The 21666-nt window shown below is 44.2% G+C and overlaps 1 protein-coding gene across 3 annotated transcripts in view; it reads right to left on the bottom strand.

Annotated features, from left to right (window-relative positions):
• Positions 1–13433, bottom strand: part of med30 (mediator complex subunit 30) — a 53114-nt gene extending 39681 nt beyond the window's left edge. Inside the window, exons 1-2 of one of the 3 annotated variants that reach the window (XR_004411676.1) lie at positions 13055–13252; positions 2972–3178 (exon numbers count right to left, since the gene is read on the bottom strand). Coding sequence is in view for 2 of the 3 variants with exons in the window: in XM_033019207.1 (XP_032875098.1) it covers positions 2972–3142 (171 nt within the window). In the remaining variant the exon portion in view is untranslated. Of the gene's footprint in view, positions 1–2971; positions 3179–13054 lie in introns of all 3 variants that reach the window. The other 2 variants (XM_033019207.1, XM_033019208.1) reach the window with 2 other exon arrangements.
• Between the last annotated feature and the right edge of the window lie 8233 nt (positions 13434–21666).

Here is a 21666-nt window from a genome sequence, read left to right on the forward strand (position 1 = left end):
TTCCTTCTTAAACAACTAAATGCTGTGACATAACATTGTAATCAACACATATTGTTAAATTTGGTCCTTATTCTAACATGTATGATATTCACCTAAATAAAAGATTAGAGGTAGTTGATCCCTAGGTTGGAGATCTCATGGATGTGTGCAGGAATAAACTGGAAAGTTTGGAAAAACTGGAATTTCCCCCCGAATTGCAAACATGCTCGAGGCAACTTGAAGTCGATTTCCCACGGCCGCAGCTTTTAAATTTTAGTTTTTGGTAATTTAAATCTAAGGCACGCAGCCACATTATAACAGTTAAGTGATCCACGCATCTCCTTAGAAGAAGTCAACCATCCCTCCTGTTCAAATTGCAATGATGCATACAGTTATTTTCAGTTTGAAATTGAAATTGAAAATGCAATCATAAAGAAAGCACATCAGCGCCTCTACTTCCTAAGAAGATTACAGAGAGTCGGTATGTCAAGGAGGACTCTCTCGAACTTCTACAGGTGCACAGTATGGAGCTTGCTGACCGGTTGCATCGTGGCTTGGTACGGCAACCTGAGCATCCAGGAGCGGAAAAGGCTGCAAAAAGTTGTAAACTCCGCCCAGTCCATCATCGGCTCTGACCTCCCTACCATCGAGGGAATCTATTGCAGTCGCTGCCCCAAAAAGGCTGCCAGCATCATCAAGGACCCACACCATCCTGGCCACACACTCATCTCTCCGCTGCCATCAGGTAGAGGGTACAGGAGCCTGAAATCTGCAACATCCAGATTCAGGAACAGCTTCTTCCCAACAGCCATCAGACTATTAAACACAACTTCAAACAAACACGGAAAATCTGTTGTCCTGCAGCAAGCAAGAATTTCATTGTCCTTTCTGGGACACATGACAATAAACTCTCTTGACGACTTACCGAAACCTACACAGTTTTGGGGAGTTAATATTCCTCTTCATGTGGAAGGATATTCAAAAGTTAGGAATATTGTTCAGAATATTGTGCTTTTTAATAAATTCAACTAGTTTATGAAATGTATCTACAGTACATGCTATTTCTAATGATGCACTTTAATTGATGTCATTGTGCCAATTGTATCTCACTTTATAGATATCAGTCCAATTCATTCTTAAATGAAGCCATGGCCTTATAATCAATTACGTTGAAAGATATGAGGTTGTTAAGAATGTGATCTAACTCTTCCTTTTTTTAAATTCTTCTGGTACTAATCCCAAGGAAACATAATATTTTGCTAATGATCATCTCAAATTCTTTTATAACTTTGATTACCTCTTCAAAATTCCCCAAAATGCAAACTATATGAACATTTAAAAAGCACATAATGAACTTTGTAATTAGTAGATACTAAAAAAAATATATCCTTAAGAGGCCATCTTACAACTGTAAATGAAATGCTCATCATTATTCTGCTCCTACTCTATAACCTACTTTTCCACTTAAACTGGTGGCATTTATGAAATGAAAGTTTGACAAATTGTGAAACCGTCTCAACAATATAAATGTGGCATTAAAAGTGATTTCGCAATAAAGTTTGATTTATAGATACCCTTGGCTTCAGTTTGTCACAGAACATGAATTCCCAAAGCCTTCATCACAATTTTATTATATACTTTGTGTTTCAACAGAACACTTGTGCCAGCATTCTTTTTTTTGGGGGGGGGGGGGAGAACTAGAGTATAAAAGCAAGGGTGTAATGAAGTGGTGATGGTGAGGCCCATTTGGAATATTGTGAATATTTTGGGCCCCATTTCTGAGGAAAGATGTGTTGGCGTTGGAGAAGATCCAGAGGAGGTTTACAAGAATTATCCCAGTGATGATTGAGTTAACATGCAATGGGGTGTTTGATGGCTTTGGGCCTGTACTTGCTGGAGTTTAGAAGGACAGATCTCATTGAATCCTAGTGAATAATGAAAGGTCTAACTAGAATGGACATTGAAAGGATGATTCCAGGCAGAGGTTCACTTGCATTTCCTTGAACCTCATCTATTGTATCCGTTGTTTCTGGTGTGGAGTCCAATATATTAGCGAGACCATGCGCAGACTGGGCGATCATTTTGCTGAACACCACTGCTCAGTCCACCTCGGCCTACCTGACTTCTTGGTTGCAAAACATTTTAAATCCCCTTCCCATACTGATCTTTCTGTCGTGGGCCTCCTCCACTGTCAGAGCGAGGCCGAACGAAAATTGGAGGAACAGCATCTCATATTTCGCTTGTGGAGCTTACAACCCAATACAATGAATATTGATTTCTCTCATTTCTAATAATCCTTGCATTCACTCTCTCTCTGACCTTCCCCCTTCCAGTCATCCTGCTAGTTTCACTGTTCGAATCCCTTCGTTATTACCTCTTCTATAGACAACCATGGACTTTTGTTTTTTGTAAACACAAACTTGTTAAAAAAGCGAGGCAAACAATTGGGCTGCAGCCACCTGACAACCAAAATTCATTTTGTGAACACAAACTTGTTAAAAAGGCGAGGCAAACAATTGGGCTGCAGCCACCTGACAACCAAAATTCATTTTGTGAACACAAACTTGTTAAAAAGGCGAGGCAAACAATTGGGCTGTAGCCACTTTACAGCCGCATCGAGGGGACTCACCGTGGAGTAGACGTGCGTTGAGTGTTATTCGCAGCTCAGAGAGCCGTGACCCTCTCGCTTCCTGGGGCTGGCAGAGACTGAGCGAGGCACTACACTTCCGGGTTTTATAGTCCCTCCCCCTGCCGCCAGCGGGGGCAGCAGAGAGAATGGGGATTTTTTTTAAAACATTAATATATCTCCGATTTTTCATCGATGTGAAAAATCCTCTGGTCCCGGAAGGCGGAGGGGGGCTCTGAGCGAGGTGGCCAAAAATGACGGCCGTTGGTGGTGGCGTTCTCTCGTAAATTGCAGCACAGTGGGCCAAAAGTGGTCAAGATCAGACTTTTAGTAATACAGATTATTCATCTTGTAAGAGTCACTGACCTGCATGTTTCTTAGAAGCTGAAAAATCTCCATTGTTCTTGAGACAATGTCTTGCACAGTCTCTTGGCCAATTCGACAGAGAGAAGCTGTATTAACTTCACGTCCTGCCTGGCCTTGAGATCCAGAAAATGCTCCGGGCAACCCTGGTCCAGGTGCAGGGGGTGTAGCCATCACTCTTTCTTCTGACACGTCAATTGGCTGAAGGTCCTATCAGAAAGAAATTTGCAAAAGTGAGAAGTCAATAATATCTTGAAAAGTAACTCAGTAAAAAAATAAAACTGCTATCTACATGCATTGCTTAACTTTTTCATATCAATGTGCATAGTGATACAGCATTGATAGAACCTTCAAACGACAGAAGCAGGCCAGACATCATATCAAGCCCACACCAGCAATGCCGACAATCCCACCTCCACAATCTTCTCCTGTAGCCCGACAACATTTCACCATCCAATTGTTATCTTTGAAAGCAGCAATGGAACCTGTTTCTGCTTCTGGACAGTGAACGGCAATTTGTAGTCTTGCCCACACTGAGACTTATTGATGTTGATCATTATGGAAGGTTCTGAGAACGTCATGAACCAAGAGAGCCGAACAATAATCGACCATATACAGAGAGCACATGCAGACAGACAGAAAAGACAGACAAGCCAGACAGACACAGTTGCAGAGCAACAGGGAAGCGAGGAGAGGAGTGTGTGTGGAAACAACACACTATATTTGGCACATAGCATGTCCCAGAGCAAAGTTGCCTTCACTTTGTCTTAATAATAATTTATTTTAAAAACATTCCAATGTAGCCACTCTAACCATCCTGAGGCTTCCTGGGATATAATCAACCTATTAACAGCAAGACAGACATGCGACAGTGAGTGTGTGAATGTATTTCCCAACAAATCAGCCAATACCATGAAGAAGTGTTTCTTAGGTTCTCTTATGAGGTATTTGACATAGATTTGAGGATAGCATCCATTTGCCCCACTGGATATTCCCATCACTGGATAATGTTTCCATTTCCTCCAATAGTTATTTTCAGAATCCAGAAAACCTCAATCATATCATGTGTTGCCTTTCCAAATTCCATAAAAGGTACACTTTAAATACACTTAATATTGCCATACATCTTATTGTCAACATTAGGAGCTTGTACAGTCACTATAATCCATTTTCAAACCCACTAAATGCTGTGAAATTTCAGGGTACTTTTTATAACCTCCATAGCCACAGAGGTCTCAAGATTTACCGTGTTGGATGTCTCTGGCTCAAAGACCGGTCCTGTTGCTCAGAAGGGTAAGGAAAAGAAGAGGAGGGCAATTGTAATAGGGGACTCTATAGTCAGGGGGTCGGATAGGCGATTCTGTGGACGTAGACAGGAGACCCGGATGGTAGTTTGCCTCCCTGGTGCCAGGGTCAGGGATGTGTCTGAACGTGTCCAAGAAATCCTGAAATGGGAGGGAGAGGAGCCTGAGGTTGTGGTACATATAGGTGCCAATGACATAGGTAAAAAAAGAGAAGAGGTCCTGAAAGAAGAATTTAGGGAGTTAGGTAGAGAGTTAAGGAGAAGGACTGCAAAGGTAACAATCTCAGGATTACTGCCTGTGCCACGTGACAGTGAGAGTAGGAATGGAGCGAGGTGGAGGATAAATGAGTGGATGAGGGACTGGTGCAGTGGGTATGGATTAAAGTTTCTGGATCATTGGGACCTCTTTTGGGGAAGGTGCGACCTGTACAGAAAGGACGGGTTGCACTTGAACTCGAGGGGGACCAATATCCTGGCGGGGAGATTTGCAAAGGCTACTGGGGAGACTTTAAACTAGTATGGTTGGGGGGAGGGACTCGAATTGGGAAAGCTAGCAGTCAGTGTGTAAGGCAGGAGGCAGAGAATGGTAGCACTCTGACCCAAAATGTAGGGGAGAGAGAAGAAAAAGAAAATAAACAGAGAATAAGAGATGGTACACAAAATTGCTGGGGAAACTCAGCGGGTGCAGCAGCATCTATGGAGCGAAGGAAATAGGCGACGTTTCGGGCCGAAACCCTTCTTCAGACTCAAATAAGAGAATAAGAGATGATGGGTTTCTTAAATGTGTATATTTTAATGCTAGGAGCATTGTAAGAAAGGTGGATGAACTTAGAGCCTGGATTGACACCTGGAAGTATGATGTTGTGGCGATCAGTGAAACATGGTTGCAGGAGGGCTGTGATTAGAAACTAAATATTCCAGGATTTTGTTGCTTCAGGTGTGATAGAATTGGAGGGGCAAGAGGTGGAGGTGTTGCATTGCTTATCAGGGAAGATATTACAGCAGTGCTTTGGCAGGATAGATTAGAGGGCTCGTCTAGGGAGGCTATTTGGGTGGAACTGAGAAATGGGAAAGGGGTAGCAACACTTATAGGGGTGTATTATAGACCGCCAAATGGGGAGCGAGAATTGGAAGAGCAAATATGTAAGGAGATTGCAGATATTACTAGTAAGCACAAGGTAGTGATTGTGGGAGATTTCAATTTTCCACACATAGACTGGGAAACACATTCTGTAAATGGGCTGGATGGGTTGGAGTTTGTAAAATGTGTGCAGGATAGTTTTTTGCAGCAATACATAGAAGTACCTACTAGAGAAGGGGCGGTGCTGGACCTCCTGTTAGGAAATGAGACGGGTCAGGTGGCAGAGGTATGCGTTGGGGAACAGTTCGGGACCAGTGATCACAATACCATTAGTTTCAATATAATTATGGAGAGGGTCAGAACTGGACCTAGGGTTGAGATTTTTGATTGGAGAAAGGCTAACTTTGAGGAGATGCGAAAGGATTTAAAAGGAGTAAATTGGGACAGTTTGTTTTATGGGAAAGATGTGGAAGAGAAATGGAGGACATTTAAAGGTGAAATTTTAAGAGTACAGAATCTTTATGTCCCTGTTCGGTTGAAAGGAAATAGTAAAAATTGGAAAGAGCCATGGTTTTCAAGGGAAATTAGACACTTGGTTTGGAAAAAGAGAGAGATCTACAATAATTATAGGCAGCATGGAGTAAATGAGGTGCTTGAGGAGTATAAAGAATGTAAAAAGAATCTTAAGAAAGAAATTAGAAAAGCTAAAAGAAGATATGAGGTTGATTTGGCAAGTAAGGTGAAAGTAAATCCAAAGGGTTTCTACAGCTATTTTAATAGCAAAAGGATAACGAGGGATAAAGTTGGTCCATTAGAGAGTCAGAGTGGACAGCTATCTGCAGAGTCAAAAGAGATGGGGGGAGATATTGAACACTTTCTTTTCTTCGGTATTCACCAAGGAGAAGGATATTGAATTATGTGAGGTAAGGGAAACAAGTAGAGTAGCTATGGAAACTATGAGGATCAAAGAAGAGGAAGTACTGACACTTTTGAGAAATATAAAAGTGGATAAGTCTCCAGGTCCGGACAGGATATTCCCTAGGACATTGAGGGAAGTTAGTGTAGAAATAGCAGGGGCTATGACAGAAATATTTCAAATGTCATTAGAAACGGGAATAGTGCTGGAGGATTGGCGTACTGCGCATGTTGTTCCATTGTTTAAAAAGGGGTCTAAGAGTAAACCTAACAATTATAGACCTGTTAGTTTGACGTCAGTGGTGGGCAAATTAATGGAAAGGATACTTAGAGATAATATATATAAGCATCTGGATAAACAGGGTCTGATTAGGAACAGTCAACATGGATTTGTGCCTGGAAGGTCATGTTTGACTAATCTTCTTGAATTTTTTGAAGAGGTTACTCGGGAAATTGATGAGGGTAAAGCAGTGGATGTTGTATATATGGACTTCAGTAAGGCCTTTGACAAGGTTCCTCACGGAAGGTTGGTTAAGAAGGTTCAATGATTGGGTATTAATGGTGGAGTAGCAAGATGGATTCAACAGTGGCTGAATGGGAGATGCCAGAGAGTAATGGTGGATGGTTGTTTGTCAGGTTGGAGGCCAGTGACTAGTGGGGTGCCACAGGGATCTGTGTTGGGTCCACTGTTGTTTGTCATGTACATCAATGATCTGGATGATGGTGTGGTAAATTGGATCAGTAAGTATGCAGATGATACTAAGATAGGTGGGGTTGTGGATAATGAAGTAGATTTTCAAAGTCTACAGAGAGATTTATGCCAGTTGGAAGAGTGGGCTGAAAGATGGCAGATGGAGTTTAATGCTGATAAGTGTGAGGTGCTACATCTTGGCAGGACAAATCAAAATAGGACGTACATGGTAAATGGTAGGGAATTGAAGAATGCAGGTGAACAGAGGGATCTGGGAATAACTGTGCACAGTTCCCTGAAAGTGGAATCTCATGTAGATAGGGTGGTAAAGAAAGCTTTTGGTGTGCTGGCCTTTATAAATCAGAGCATTGAGTATAGAAGTTGGGATGTAATGTTAAAATTGTACAAGGCATTGGTGAGGCCAATTTTGGAGTATGGTGTACAATTTTGGTCGCCTAATTATAGGAAGGATGTCAACAAAATAGAGAGAGTACAGAGGAGATTTACTAGAATGTTGCCTGGGTTTCAGCAACTAAGTTACAGAGAAAGGTTGAACAAGTTAGGGCTTTATTCTTTGGAGCGCAGAAGGTTAAGGGGGGACTTGATAGAGGTCTTTAAAATGATGAGAGGGATAGACAGAGTTGACGTGGATAAGCTTTTCCCACTGAGAGTAGGGAAGATTCAAACAAGGGGACATGACTTGAGAATTAAGGGACAGAAGTTTAGGGGTAACATGAGGGGGAACTTCTTTACTCAGAGAGTGGTGGCTGTGTGGAATGAGCTTCCAGTGAAGGTGGTGGAGGCAGGTTCGTTTTTATCATTTAAAAATAAATTGGATAGTTATATGGACGGGAAAGGAATGGAGGGTTATGGTCTGAACGCAGGTGTATGGGACTACGGGAGAATACGTGTTCGGCACGGACTAGAAGGGTCGAGATGGCCTGTTTCCGTGCTGTAATTGTTATATGATTATATGGTTGGCCAATTACAGTTTGTTTTATGAAATACAAATATACCTTGAAACATTCTAGGTATTTCAGGTCAATTTCCATGAGTAAGCATCATGACCAGGCTAAAACAAAACAAAAATCAAATCAGCGTTTAACTTTATCTGCCTTTTCATAAACTAAAGATCACAATGAGATACATGCTGGAAGTTGCAGACTCATCAAATGCCTTCATTCTTTCAAATACCTAAACAATATAGAATTACCACAATGGCAGGAAGAGCTTTGAACTTCTTTATTATAATTATACACAAACAACATCAACAGTATAAAAATGCAATGGAACAGGATTAATATGCTACGTCTGCAATAATCATACATCTTCCCTGCAGAGAGCACGATATCTTACTAAGCATTTGCAACACCCTGGCGCAGCATAAAATAACATGGTTACTTTTGGTTAACATATTATTCTTTATATTCTTTAAAAATTGCTGCAGGCCAGGCCTATCCCTGCAATTCTCCCTCCTGAATGCTTTACCGATGATCCCTTCTTTCTGTTCAGTGGTTAAAAAACACCTTCTTTGTGAATAAGTACATCATGTTTTCTCAATCTCGGACTACCTCAGCCTTTATAAAGGTAGCTGGCAATCTGAAAAGTTTTAAAGTTACAACAAGCCAAGAGAACGTACATGACATGATTCGCAAGTTTACAGATGACACAAAAGTGGGTGGTGTTGTAGATAGTGAAGGTGGTTGTTAAAAATAGCAGCAGGATCTTGATCGGTTGGGCAGGTGGGCTGAGGAATGGTCGATGGAATGTAAGACAGGGAAATGTGAGATGTAGCATTTTGGAAGCTCTAACATGGACAGCACCAACGCAGTGAATGGTTGGGCTCTGGGGAGTGTTGTAGAGCTGAGTGATCTCGGAGTACAGGTACATAGTTCGTTGAAATTGGCATCACAGACAGATAGGATGGTCAAATAGATTTTTGGCACATTGGCCTTCATCAGTCATAGTATTGAGTATAGAAGTTGGGAGGTCGCGCTGCAGTTGTATATGACACTGGTGAGGCTGCATTTAGAGTATGATGTTCAATTCTGGGCATCATGTTATAGGAAACATATTGTCAGGCTGGAAAGGGTGTGGAGTAGATTTATGAGAATGTTGCCAGCGCTTGAGGGCCTGAGCTACAGGAAGACATAGAGCAGGCTAGGACTTTATTCCTTGCAGCGCAGGAGGATGAGGATGATCTTAATAGAGGTGTACAAACTCATGAGAGGAATAGAAAGGATAGACACACAGAGTCTCTTGCACAGAGTAGGGGCATCAGGAACCAGCATACATGGGTTTAAGGTGGGGGGGGGGGGGAAAGATTTAATAGGAACGCAATAATTAACTTTTCCACACAAAGGGTGATGGATGTATGGAACGAGATCCGGAATAGGTAGTTGAGGCAGGTACTTTCGCAATGTTTGAAAAACATTTAGACAGGTACATGGATAGGACAGGTTTGGATGGATATGGGCCAAATGTAGGCAGGTGGGACTGGTGTAGATAGGACATGTTGGTTGGTGTGGGCAAGTTGGCCGAAGGTCCTGTTTCCACACTGTGTAACTCTATGACTCTAAGTACTGTGCAAAACGTTCTATTATTATTATTATTATAAGCATATAGACCCACCTACAATATCAACACTCACTTCCAAAACAATAAAGGCACTTTCAGTCTCCATGCAATGAATAACTCAACCACACTCACCTGAAGCATTTGCTTTACAAACCAAAGCTCGTTGTCCAAAAGGGGAAAAAAATTTGAAAGTTGCTAACATCTTGAATGTAACAGCTAGACACATTATGATTTGCAGTCGATTTTAAAACTGAATAAGATTTTAATAAGCGAGTTCGGTATTACGAAAAACGCAACAGAATCGTGGGATTTGTCAAAGGTCGAACGGGGGGGGGGGGGGTGGAGGGATTGGATGAGGGGGGGGGGGGGGGTGGAGGGAGACCGGGCGGTGGGAGGGGAGAGTGGACCGGCTCTGGGCAGCTGCAGCGCCTCGTCCACAGAACCGCGCCTCATCCGCAGCCAGGATCAAACCCGCATCCCTGGCGCCGCGAACGCTGCCAAACCGCCACTGGACCATCCCTGGCTCAGCCTTCTCCGGCTCGGCATTCGACTGGGCCATGCTGCGGGCGGCCTGGAGTTGTAGCTGGCCCAGATTTTGGGCTTGGGGCTGGGCATGTGAGGCGGAGGAGGTTGCTGCTGCCGTCAGCACCACCATCACCAACTGCTCCAGCGAGCGCCCGGCCTGCCCATGGCTGGCAGGAGCCCGTCCCCAGACTCTCTCTCCGACCAGGACGACTCCAGCAGCAGCAGCTCCGAGTCGCCCGTCTTCAAGAAGGGCCGGCGGCTGCCCATCTTCAGCAAGATCTCGGTGTCGGACTGAGGGGAGAGCGGTGGAGGTGGAGGGCTGCCGGCCGACCCGGCGGGACAGGCAGAGCTGAGCTGGAGCCAGCTCATGGCGACCCCGGACACCTACGGACAGGGACGGGACACCGGGGAGGGGACGGCGAAGGCCTAGCAACAACTCAACAGCGGCCGCAGCGACGGAGAACCGGGCCTGACCTCGACCACGGACGAAACGCAAGCCTGCACACAATGCAGCACCACCGTTACCCAGACTGTTTATAGCTAGAGACCTATGACCTGGGCATGCGCAGTCTGAATACCGAACTCGCTTATTCTTGTCACGCGATTAAAATTCATTCGTCCAACTCTACCAACGGTACAGTGACGCAGCTGGCAGATCTGCTGTCTCACAGCGCCAGAAATCCGGGTTCTATCCCAACCTCGTTCGCTGTTTTCCCTGTGATCGTGTGGGTTTTATAGAACACTAGACCAAGAAGCCTAGCCAGTAGTTTACGATGTTTCCCTTTCCTTTGCAACTCTCCTCCAAATATACTTTGTCTCTTTCCCTTCCACCCGCACCTGGCACTTCCCTTCAAACGTTTTCTCAAAACTAACCCATTTTACTTCTTACTTGATGCCTATTCCTCCTCTGTAAAGTGTTTAGTGAAAATATTCATGATAACAGCAGAGATCAATGTTCAAAATAAAAATCCTTTTGCACTTTTGTTCTACCCGTTTTCCACAATTTTATTAAAATAAAAAAACATCAAATGTTAAACAAAAATGTGTTTTTGTTCTTGTACATCAATTTCCAGGCACATTAAAGCTGTGTGGTAACCCAATAGCTACATTTAATGTACAGACGGGTAAATTAAACAAACAGAAGTTTTTTTTACCCTCTAAAGAAAAGGTAGAAGATAGCAGATGCCAAGCACATCCTCATTTTATTGTGTTGCGTTGAGGATACACAATAGGCATTCCTCAGAGGATTTACTGTTGCCCGAGGAACCAAGCTAGAAACACAGAACTGAAATTCCTAAGGGCACCTACGCTTAAAATGGGGGAAGAAAAGAAGTGATGTGGCTTAATGTAGATATTTAGCACTCTCCTAACAACACGGATTCTAACAACAAGGATTGCATTCTTAACCTTATTCCTCTGCACAAAAAATCAAAGGATCATGAATTATACCCCTAACCTCCACAGGTGACTTTTTTTATTCTTTGCTACATGGCAGGGAAGGTAAATTCATCTTTCTGATCTACTTATGGAAATGTAAAAACTTGCAGCTTTTAAACATTTACTAGAGAGATCAACAATTAAATTTCAATTAATTCACGTAGTCAAACAGCAGAACCGTCAATGACTGGATTATAAATAGCATCCTTACATAATAACATGTCCTTAGATACTTCACAGAAGTGTTATTAAACAGCTCAAGGGTCACATCATGAAAAAAAGATCAAAAGTTTGGTTGAAAAGTAGAGTTTAAGGAGCATCTTAAATAAGAAAGAGAGTGGAAAGATCCAGGGAGCGAATTCTAGATCTTGGGAACAGGATAATCTAAAGGATCTGAAGAAGGGTCTCGACCCGAAACGTCACCCATTCCTTTTCTCCAGCGATGCTGCCTGTCCCGTTGAGTTACTCCAGCTTTTTGTGTCTATCTTCTAATCTAAAGGATCATCAGAATTGAAGGTGCACAGATATCTCAAACAGTTGTAGGGAGAGAGATTATGGCTGTGGACCAAAATAAAGAGTCAAAAATCCATCATGTCAACTGAACTCTGTCACTGGACTCCTCAACTACAAGGAAAATTAAATGTTAAAAATAAATCACCCACTTTTAAAAAATATCTATTCAGATCTTTGACTGGTTGATAGCAACCGTTCTCCGAATGACTCTATTTAGAAAAGTAAACAACTTTTCTTCCCCCATTTTACATAGCTTTATGCAACTTTTCAAAAGAGCTTTTGCAGTTGCAGCTCCTAGACTGTGGAACATCCCTCTTCCCATCAGAACTGCCCTCCATCGACTCCTTTAAGTCGAGACTTAAAACTCATCTTTATTCTCAAGCCTTTCTTGACGTCCTCTGTGGGAGGGCTATATGTATTTATGTATGTACTTAATCTATGAACCAATGTTGTATAACGTTAGTACCTCCACCAATGTAAAGCACTTTGGCCAACGAGAGTTGTTTTTTAAATGTGCTATAGAAATAAAAGTGACTTGACTTGACTTGAAAATAAGCCATAAGCAGGTTTAAATGTCAGGGCTTTCCCGCAGCCCAGGAAAAACAAGGCTGGAATAGCAGCTCCGGTTTGAAGGAAAGATACGATTCACTGCCGAGGAGAGACGCAAACCCACTGGAGTAATTCAGTAGGACAGGCAGCAGGCGAAATGTGTAGGAAGGAGCTGCAGGTGCTGGTTTACACCGAAGATAGACACAACATGCTGGAGTAACTCTGTGGGACAGGCAGCATCTCTGGAGAGAAGGAATGGGTGACGTTTCTTCAGACATAAGACAGATTTCAGTCTGAAATGTCTCGACCCGAAACGTCACCCATTCCTTCTCTCCACAGATGCTGCCTGTCTTGAGTTACTCCGGCATGTTGTGTCTATTTCGGTGTAAACCAGCATCTACAGTTCCTTCCTGCAGACAATGGGATGATCTGGATTGTTAGGACACACACACACTGCAACCCGGCGCTAAATGATCACTGGGTTTTAATACTCACGGTTTAACCTCATGCCAGCCGAGCGGGGTGTGTGAGGGCGGCGGTGGGAGCGGCTCATTGAGGCAGAGTGGGAGTGAGAGACCGCCGGCAGCGGCAGCGGCAGCAACAGCAACAGCGGGGGCGGGGCGGGGCGGGTCGAGGTGAAGGCTGCACGGCCTGGGACGGCGGGCTAGGCCCGGCCCGGGAGAGGAGGGGCCTCGCGCTGCTCGCTCCAGGCTGCTCCAGGCTGCTCCAACTGCCGAGCAGCGTGCGAGTCGCACAGCATAAGCTTCCAGCAACCCCCCCCCCCCCCTCTTTCTTTCCGCGAAAGGCACGCTCGCAATTGTGCAGCAAGGGGGGGCTGCAATCATTGCAGAATCCCGACGCGAACACTTCCTTCGGAGATGGACACAAAAAACATTGCTGAAGCAACTCAGCGGAACAGGCAGCAGACGAGATGTGCAGATGCAAGAGTCAAGAATGTTTTATTGTCATATGTCCCAGATAGGACAATTATATTCTTGCTTGCTGCAGCACAACAGAATATGTAAGCAGAGTACATAACGAGGAAAAAAGTTCGGTGTGTATAGGCAAACTCAATAAATAAACAGATATAGTGCAATAATAATAATAGTCTGTTGTGGTTCAGAGCTTATTTGTTGTCATGTTTAATAGCCTGATGGCTGTAGGGAAGAAGCTGTTTTCAGGCTCCTGTACCTTCTTCCCGATGGCAATGGTGAAATGAGTGTGTGGCCAGGATGGGGTGGGTCTTTGATGATATTGGCTGCCTTTTTGAGGCTGCTTGTTTACACCGAAGATGGACACAAAATGCTGGAGTAACTCAGCGGGACAGGCAGTATCTCTGGACCGAAGGAATGGGTGACGTTTCGGGTCGGGTCTGAAGAATGGTCACCCATTATTATGCTCCAGAGATGCTGCCTGCCCCGCTGAGTTACTCCAGCATTGTGTGTCTACAGGACAGGCAGCATCTCAGGAGAGAAGGAGTGACTGACGTTTTGGGTCGAGACCCTTCAGGCTGAGAGTCAGGGGAAAGGGAGACAGAGATATGGAAGGGTAAGGTGTAAAGACGACAGCTCAAAGAGGACGAGAGGGACATGTAGAATGGATCACTGTAAGCTACGGAGAGACTCGAGTTCACTCTTTCATCGTCACCGGTGAACCTTGCCCTTCCCATACCAATCTTCATGTGCAATGTCTGTCTTCTACCAACTCTCTTCAAATCAAATTAATAATTGTATAATAAATTATGAGAGGCATAGACAGGGTAGACAGTCGGAACCTTTTTCCCCATGGTGGAAATATCCAATACTATGCAAGATACAAGATACATTTATTTGTCACATGTGCCAGTTGGCACAGTGAAATGTGATCACCATACAGCCATACAATAAAATAAAGAACACAACACACGATAGAGTTCAACATAAAACATCCCCACACAGCAGAATTTAAAGTATCCCACTGTGAGGGAAGGCACCAAAGCCAGTCTCTTCCTCGATTTTCACCCATGGTTGGGGCCTCCGGAGCCCTCCGCAGTCGCCGCTACGGGCAGCCCGCCGCTCAGGCCCGCTCACCGGGATGTTGGCACTCCGACGTCGGAACGGGAGGCCAACCTCAGTGGCTTGGACCTCCAAAAACGGCTGCTTCCCACCGGAGTACGCAGCTCCCGATGTCCCCAGGCCGCGCCGGGCGGAGTTTCAACGCTGGCGGCACTCGGCAAAGGGCCCCAAGGACTCCGCGATGTTGGAGTCAGTGCTGCCCGCGTTGGGAACTCCGTGAACACAGTCCCTACGATGTTGGAGCAGCGGGCCCAACGCTCCGGAGCTCCAAACGGCGATCCAGGAAGGCATCGCCCGCTCCACGGTGAATCCAGCGCCGCGTCGCCGCTGCCGAAGCTCTGGTCCGGTCCCCGGTCTCCGGTGGGAAAGGCCACTCCGATCCCACTGGTAGGCCGCGCGAGGTGAGGGGGTGAGGACGCGACTCGGAGAAATAGTAGTATCCCCGCCAGGAAGCGACTGGGAAGCTGTTTCCCCCTTACCCCTCCCCCCTCCCCCACATAGAAAAACTAAAGAATCCCCAAACAAAACTAATTAGACAAACTAAATGTTTTTAAAAAGATAGAAAAAACGGACAGGCTGTAGGCAGAGGCGCCTTCAATGCAACACCCCCAGTGGTAGTACTAGAGAGCATAGCTATAAGGTGAAGGGGAAACGTTTAATGGAGACTAGACTAATTGGGACCCATTGGGTCCCAGCATCACACGGGAGAGCTGGTCACCCAACGCAATATTCCACCTCTCCACCAATTCCAATATTGCTGGCCAGTGAGTGGGGGGGTGGGGGCTTTCTGTTGCGCTAGTATGGGTGTTGTGGGCCGAAGGGACTGGTTTCCAGAGGGCTAGTATGTACATTGTGGGCCGAATGGATTCTTGGGCTGGCAGCTCAGTCACTGAGGCCATGCGGCTCAGTCACTGAGGCCTGGCTGTACAGTCACTCGGACCTGGCAGGCTGGCAGCTGAGAAATTGCCAGAAATTCCGCCCAAAACAGGTGACAGACTGTGAGAGAGAAGGGGGAGAGGATTGGCTAAATGGATTATTGGGCTGGCAGTTCAGTCACTTACGGCTGGTGGTCTGGCAGTTCACTTACTCACTGCTGGTGGACTGGCAGTGCAGTCACTCACGGCTGGTGGGCTGGCAGTTCAGTCACTTACAGCTGGTGGGCTGGCAGTTCACTTAGTCACAGCTGGTGGGCTGGCAGTTCAGTCACTTACAGCTGGTGGGCTGGCAGTTCACTTACTCACGGCTGGTGGGCTGGTAGTGCAGTCACTCACGGCTGGTGGGCTGTCTGTTCAATCACTGACAGCTGGTGGGCTGGCAGTTCACTTACTCACGGCTGGTGGGCTGGCAGTTCACTTATTCACGGCTGGTGGGCTGGCAGTGCAGTCACTCACGGCTGGTGGGCTGGCAATTCAGTCACTCACAGCTGATGGGCTGGCATTATCCTTTAAAAAATCGCAAACCGTACGTGGGTTTTGAATTACATTTTACTCAGATGCAAGCCAATGAATGGCATAATTGTTAGCTGTTAATTGGACATAATCAATCTCAGGAAATCGACAATATCCTATTGAAAGGGAGTGGGTGTTTAAGCTGTCAGGACATTTTATTATTTGCCAAAATATACATCTCAATACCATAATGATAGAAAACTTACTTTTCCACACACCACTCGTAAGTCTGGAGATTTTTGTAATGATAAATTTACCTTCAGAAGAGTTTTCTTTTTGCATGCAAAAACCCACTTCAGAACGATGGGAGATTTTAAAATTTTACAGCCAGATTTATCACCTGAAACTTTTTAGATACCAAAATAATCAAGAAAAACACAAATAATGCCTTACTGTTGATGAAATGCAGTGAGCAAATGCGATAATTCCCAATAATTTAAATCTCGATATTTGCACGGCCAATGTTCGCCAAGCACTTTAGCTGTTGTTGTCCCTTCAGCTCTCGCTTCTCTTTACCTTAATTTCTCTTCACTTTTGGAATTCTGAAGTAGGATAGATGTTTCTCACGGTTACCCCGACTTCCACAATTATTTACAGCGCAAAAATTCACCATTTTGATGTTTTTTAACAGGTAGGAAAGTACGCGTTTCGTGTATTAACAACATATACCAGAAGCTGCGATGTCCTCCAGATGGATTGAGCGGTTCCGTTTGTCAAGCCCTTTCACCTGGAAACCTTACATGCAACCCCCCCTATACATACACACAGACTCTCAGACACACACACACAGACTCACTCACGCACAGACTCACACACATGCTGACTCACACACACAGAGACTCAGACACACAGGCTCACACACACACACAGACTCACTCACACACAACCAATACTAAAATGCCAAGTAACTTCAGAACGTGGTAGGCATACAGTGTGTAAACCAAATGATTCAAACGTTTAAAGCATCCTTTCAAGGCTGCTGCTGAAGCAAAAATGTGCTTTAAATAAGTCCAACAAACACACTCGCTGTAGACAGAGCAGTAAGCTCCCTTGAATTATTCAATGACGTCTTCTCTCTGTGCCTTCTGCAGTCAGCGCCATCTTGTGTCATCGGCGCCATCTTGCAACTGAGCGAAAATCACAGAATGAGCGCCAATTTTGAAATTAAACACAGTGCTGATCTAATAAAATGGTTATTCACTTTATCCATCCGAAAACTGTTGCAAGCAAGCCCTTTAAAAGCCAAGCCAATTGGGCAACAACACTTAGCAAGCCAACAAAACACATTAGCTGAAAGCCCTTTAAAAAGCCAATTGGGCAAAAACACTTAGCAAGCCACCAAAACACGTTTGCTGAAAGCCCTTTAAAAAGCCAATTGGGCAAAAATACTGAGCAAGCAGCATTTGCTGAAAACCACATCCCGGGAACTCACCGTGGAGTAGACGTGCGTTCAGTGTTATCCGCAGCTCAGAGAGCCGTGAGCCTCTCGCTTCCTCCGTCTGGCAGAGACTGAGTGAGGCACAACACTTCCGGGTTTTATAGTCCCTCCCCCCTGCCGCCAGCGGGGGCAGCAGAGAGAATGGCAATTTAAAAAAAAAACATTAATATCTCTCTGATTTTTCATCGATGGGAAAAATCCTCCGGTCCAGTCCGGCGGAGGGGGACTCTGAGCGATGTGGCAAAAAATAACTGGCGCTGTAAGGCAGCAATTCAACCGCTGCACCACCATGCTGTGCCTTGTTAAATGTATGTCTTGAGTTAGTTTTAATTATTTTTTTTAGCTGTGTATATGTGGGGGGTGGTGGGGGGGCTGTGGGGGAAACCGTTTAAATCTCTTCCCTGTGCGGGGACCCGACTATTCCCTGTCGGGTCTCGGATGTCGTTGGGCCTAACATCGTGGAGCCGGCGGCGACCTCCGGCCGGGACTAACCTGGGGGCTCCAGTTGCAGAGCCTGCGGAACTGACATTGCGGAGCTGGCCAACTTCGGAGCGGGTGGCGTGCGGCTGCGACCTGACTTTGGAGTTCGGAGGCACCGGCCGCAGACCTGGTGGACGGGAACATCGGGAGCTCCAAGTCCCTGGTGGGAGACCGCTTTTCCGAGCTCCGCAACGGCGACTTCTCCCGCTGGAATCGCGGGTTTAAAGGACAAGGAGCCGGGGCCTAACATCGCCCGGCGTGGCTTAAACGGCCTCAGGACTTACCATCGCCCGCCTGGGGCTTTAACATCGGAGCCCCAGTTCGCCTCGACACTGCAGTTGGACTGCTGGACCACGGGAGAAGGAACAAAGGGAAGAGATAAAGACTTTGCCTTCCATCACAGTGAGGAGATGTTGGAGACTCACTGTGATGGATGTTTATGTAAACTGTGTTAAGTGTGGGTCTTGGATTGTTTTGTAATGTAAAAAACTGTAGAAATGATATTTCGTTCAAACCTAGGTTTGAATGACAATAAATAGCATTCTAATCTATTCTATTCTATTCTTCTCTGCAACAATTTAAACTTTTCCCACTTAATTGCAATAAGATATCTACTGACAAAGAGTCTCAGGCCCAAAACATTAATTCCAGCATTTCCTCATTTTATTAAAGATTACCATCATTTTCAGTTTTATTATTGTCATTTAAGGTGTCCATTTCATATTAGTGTGTAACACAGCTTTACACTTTCTCTAGATTGATTTTTTTAATTTCTCATTTCTTTATTTGTCCCACTAACAATCTGCACCTTTATCCCTTTTGTTGTTTAATTTCTCATTCTTGCTTTCCCTTTGTATTTCCCAGCACCTTAAAATGTGTTTATCTCTACATTTCTTCAATTCTAATGAAGGAATATGGTCCTGAAACTTCAATTCTGCCCCCCTCTCCACAGAAGCAACCAGGCCGATTTCCAGCATTTTCTATTTTTATTCCTAATAACCATATAACCATATAACCATATAACCATATAACAATTACAGCACGGAAACAGGCCATCTCGACCCCTCTAGTCCGTGCCGAACACATAATCTCCCCTAGTCCCATATACCTGCGCTCAGACCATAACCCTCCATTCCTTTCCCATCCATATAACTATCCAATTTATTTTTAAATGATAAAAACGAACCTGCCTCCACCACCTTCACTGGAAGCTCATTCCACACAGCTACCACTCTCTGAGTAAAGAAGTTCCCCCTCATGTTACCCCTAAACTTCAGTCCCTTAATTCTCAAGTCATGTCCCCTTGTTTGAATCTTCCCTACTCTCAGTGGGAAAAGCTTTTCCACGTCAACTCTGTCTATCCCTCTCATCATTTTAAAAACCTCTATCAAGTCCCCCCTTAACCTTCTGCGCTCCAAAGAATAAAGCCCTAACTTGTTCAACCTTTCTCTGTAACTTAGTTGCTGAAACCCAGGCAACATTCTAGTAAATCTCCTCTGTACTCTCTCTATTTTGTTGACATCCTTCCTATAATTAGGCGACCAAAATTGTACACCATACTCCAGAATTGGCCTCACCAATGCCTTGTACAATTTTAACATTACATCCCAACTTCTATACTCAATGCTCTGATTTATAAAGGCCAGCACACCAAAAGCTTTCTAATCAGCACCTAATCAGTAATCAATAACCATAAGAAATACTAGCAAAATCATTTGTAGACAAAAATGCTGGAGAAACTCAGCGGGTGAGGCAGCATCTATGGAGTGAAGGAAATAGGCAACATTTCGGGTCGAGACCCTTCTTCAGACTCATTTGGTCGTTTGATTCTGTGCTGTCATTCATCAAAATCGTGGTTGATATTTACCACAGCATAATTTTACACTTACCATTTCCCTTGATATCCCAAAATTTAGGTTTAGAAATAATTATAATTTCAATACTAAACAATCTACCGTTATACAGACACTGCGAATTCTAGTTCTAGACTTCTCAGTCTGGAGAAATATCTACACTGCGTTTAGTCTTTTGCGGCCGATAAGAATTTTGGATATTTCAATGAAATCTTCTCGTATACTTCTAAACCCACGAGAATGAATGCAGGCCTCGTCTACTCACTCACCACAATCCTGCCAGACTTGGAATCTTTCAAGTGAATCTTTGCTGTACTACCTTCACAGCAAGTGTGTTCCTTTTAAGATAATGGGGCCAAAATTGTATACGGTACTCTAGGTACAGTTTCACCAAGGCCCTATATAATTGCAGTAAAACAACTGTACTCCCAGAATCAAATCGTCTCTTTGTAAAGATAATTCCTAAACGCTGTCAGTGACTCTGCTTCCACCACTTTCGTAGGCAGTGTGTTCCAGATACTCACCACTCTCTGAATGAAAAAATGGCCCCCTTAAATCCTCTCCAAATCTTTTACCCTTTACCTAAAATCTTTATCCTCTACCTTGATATGGGGAAATAGTTTCCTGCAATCTCCACTGCCATAAGTTTATATACCTCAATCGTGTCATAGAAACATAGAAAATAGGTGCAGGAGTAGGCCACTAGGCCCTTCGAGCTAGCACCGCCTTTCAATATCATCATGGCCGATCATCCAAAATCAGCACTCCGTTCCTGCTTTTTTCCCCCCATATCCCTTAATTCCGTTAGCCCTGAGAGCTATATCCAACTCTTGGAAACATCCAGTGAATTGGCCTCCACTGCCTTCTGTGGCTGAGAATTCCATAGATTCACAACTCTCTGGGTCAAAAAGTCTTTCCTCATCCCAGTCCTAAATGGCCTAGCTCTTATTCTTAAACTGTGACCCCTGGTTCTGGACTCCCCAAACATGGGGAACATTTTTCCTGCATCTAGCCTATCCAATCCCTTAGGAGTTTTATATGTTTCTATAAGAACCCCTCTCATCCTTCTGAAGTCCAGTGAATATAAGCCCAGTCGACCCATTATTTCATCATATGTCATTCCTGCCATCCCGGGAATTAACCTGGTGAAGCTCTCTTAACCTCCTCCACTCCAGAGAAAACACCACTTTCTGATTCAATGAACAAGGGGCAATTAATGGTAGCCTCCCCATGTATGGTTTAAAAATAATTATCTGCAGGCTGTTGAAAATCATGTGATGTGGGATGATGTTTTAACGATAATGTTTTAAGGCAAGAGAAGTCCGTATATGTGCTTTTGCCTTCAATTATACATTTATTCACCTAAAACAAGTTTGACTATTATCATATTAATGGGTTAACCTTTAACAGAGCAGATTTTCTTTAAAATAATTGTAAAGATAATGAATTTCATAGTGATATCCCCATAAATGTGAGCCATCTTCTTATTGATGAGACATTCTGATTTCTAATTATTCCGTTTTTAATTATTTTTTAATAAGGAATAGCAATTAACATATTTTAGGAAGTAATGTTTTTACTTTGATCACCTCAGTGAGCTTTATGTAAAGATATGATGCAGATTAGAACTTTTCAACAAAACACCTAAATGAGACATTTTTGGTCCAAAAGTTGTGGCCGATTTCTCAACTTGAAGTCAAATCTTATTGAGTCAGTTACTGCCCTCTTCAGCTTGTGATTAGTTTGAGGTTGGGTTGCAGCAGCTCTCAGCATTGAGGTCATGAGCCTGGAGATATTGGTGCAAAATGTTGGGCATTCCATCAAGGTCAACCTA

Source organism: Amblyraja radiata, chromosome 4, assembly GCF_010909765.2.
Source record: "Amblyraja radiata isolate CabotCenter1 chromosome 4, sAmbRad1.1.pri, whole genome shotgun sequence".
NCBI classification, from domain to species: Eukaryota; Metazoa; Chordata; class Chondrichthyes; order Rajiformes; family Rajidae; genus Amblyraja; species Amblyraja radiata.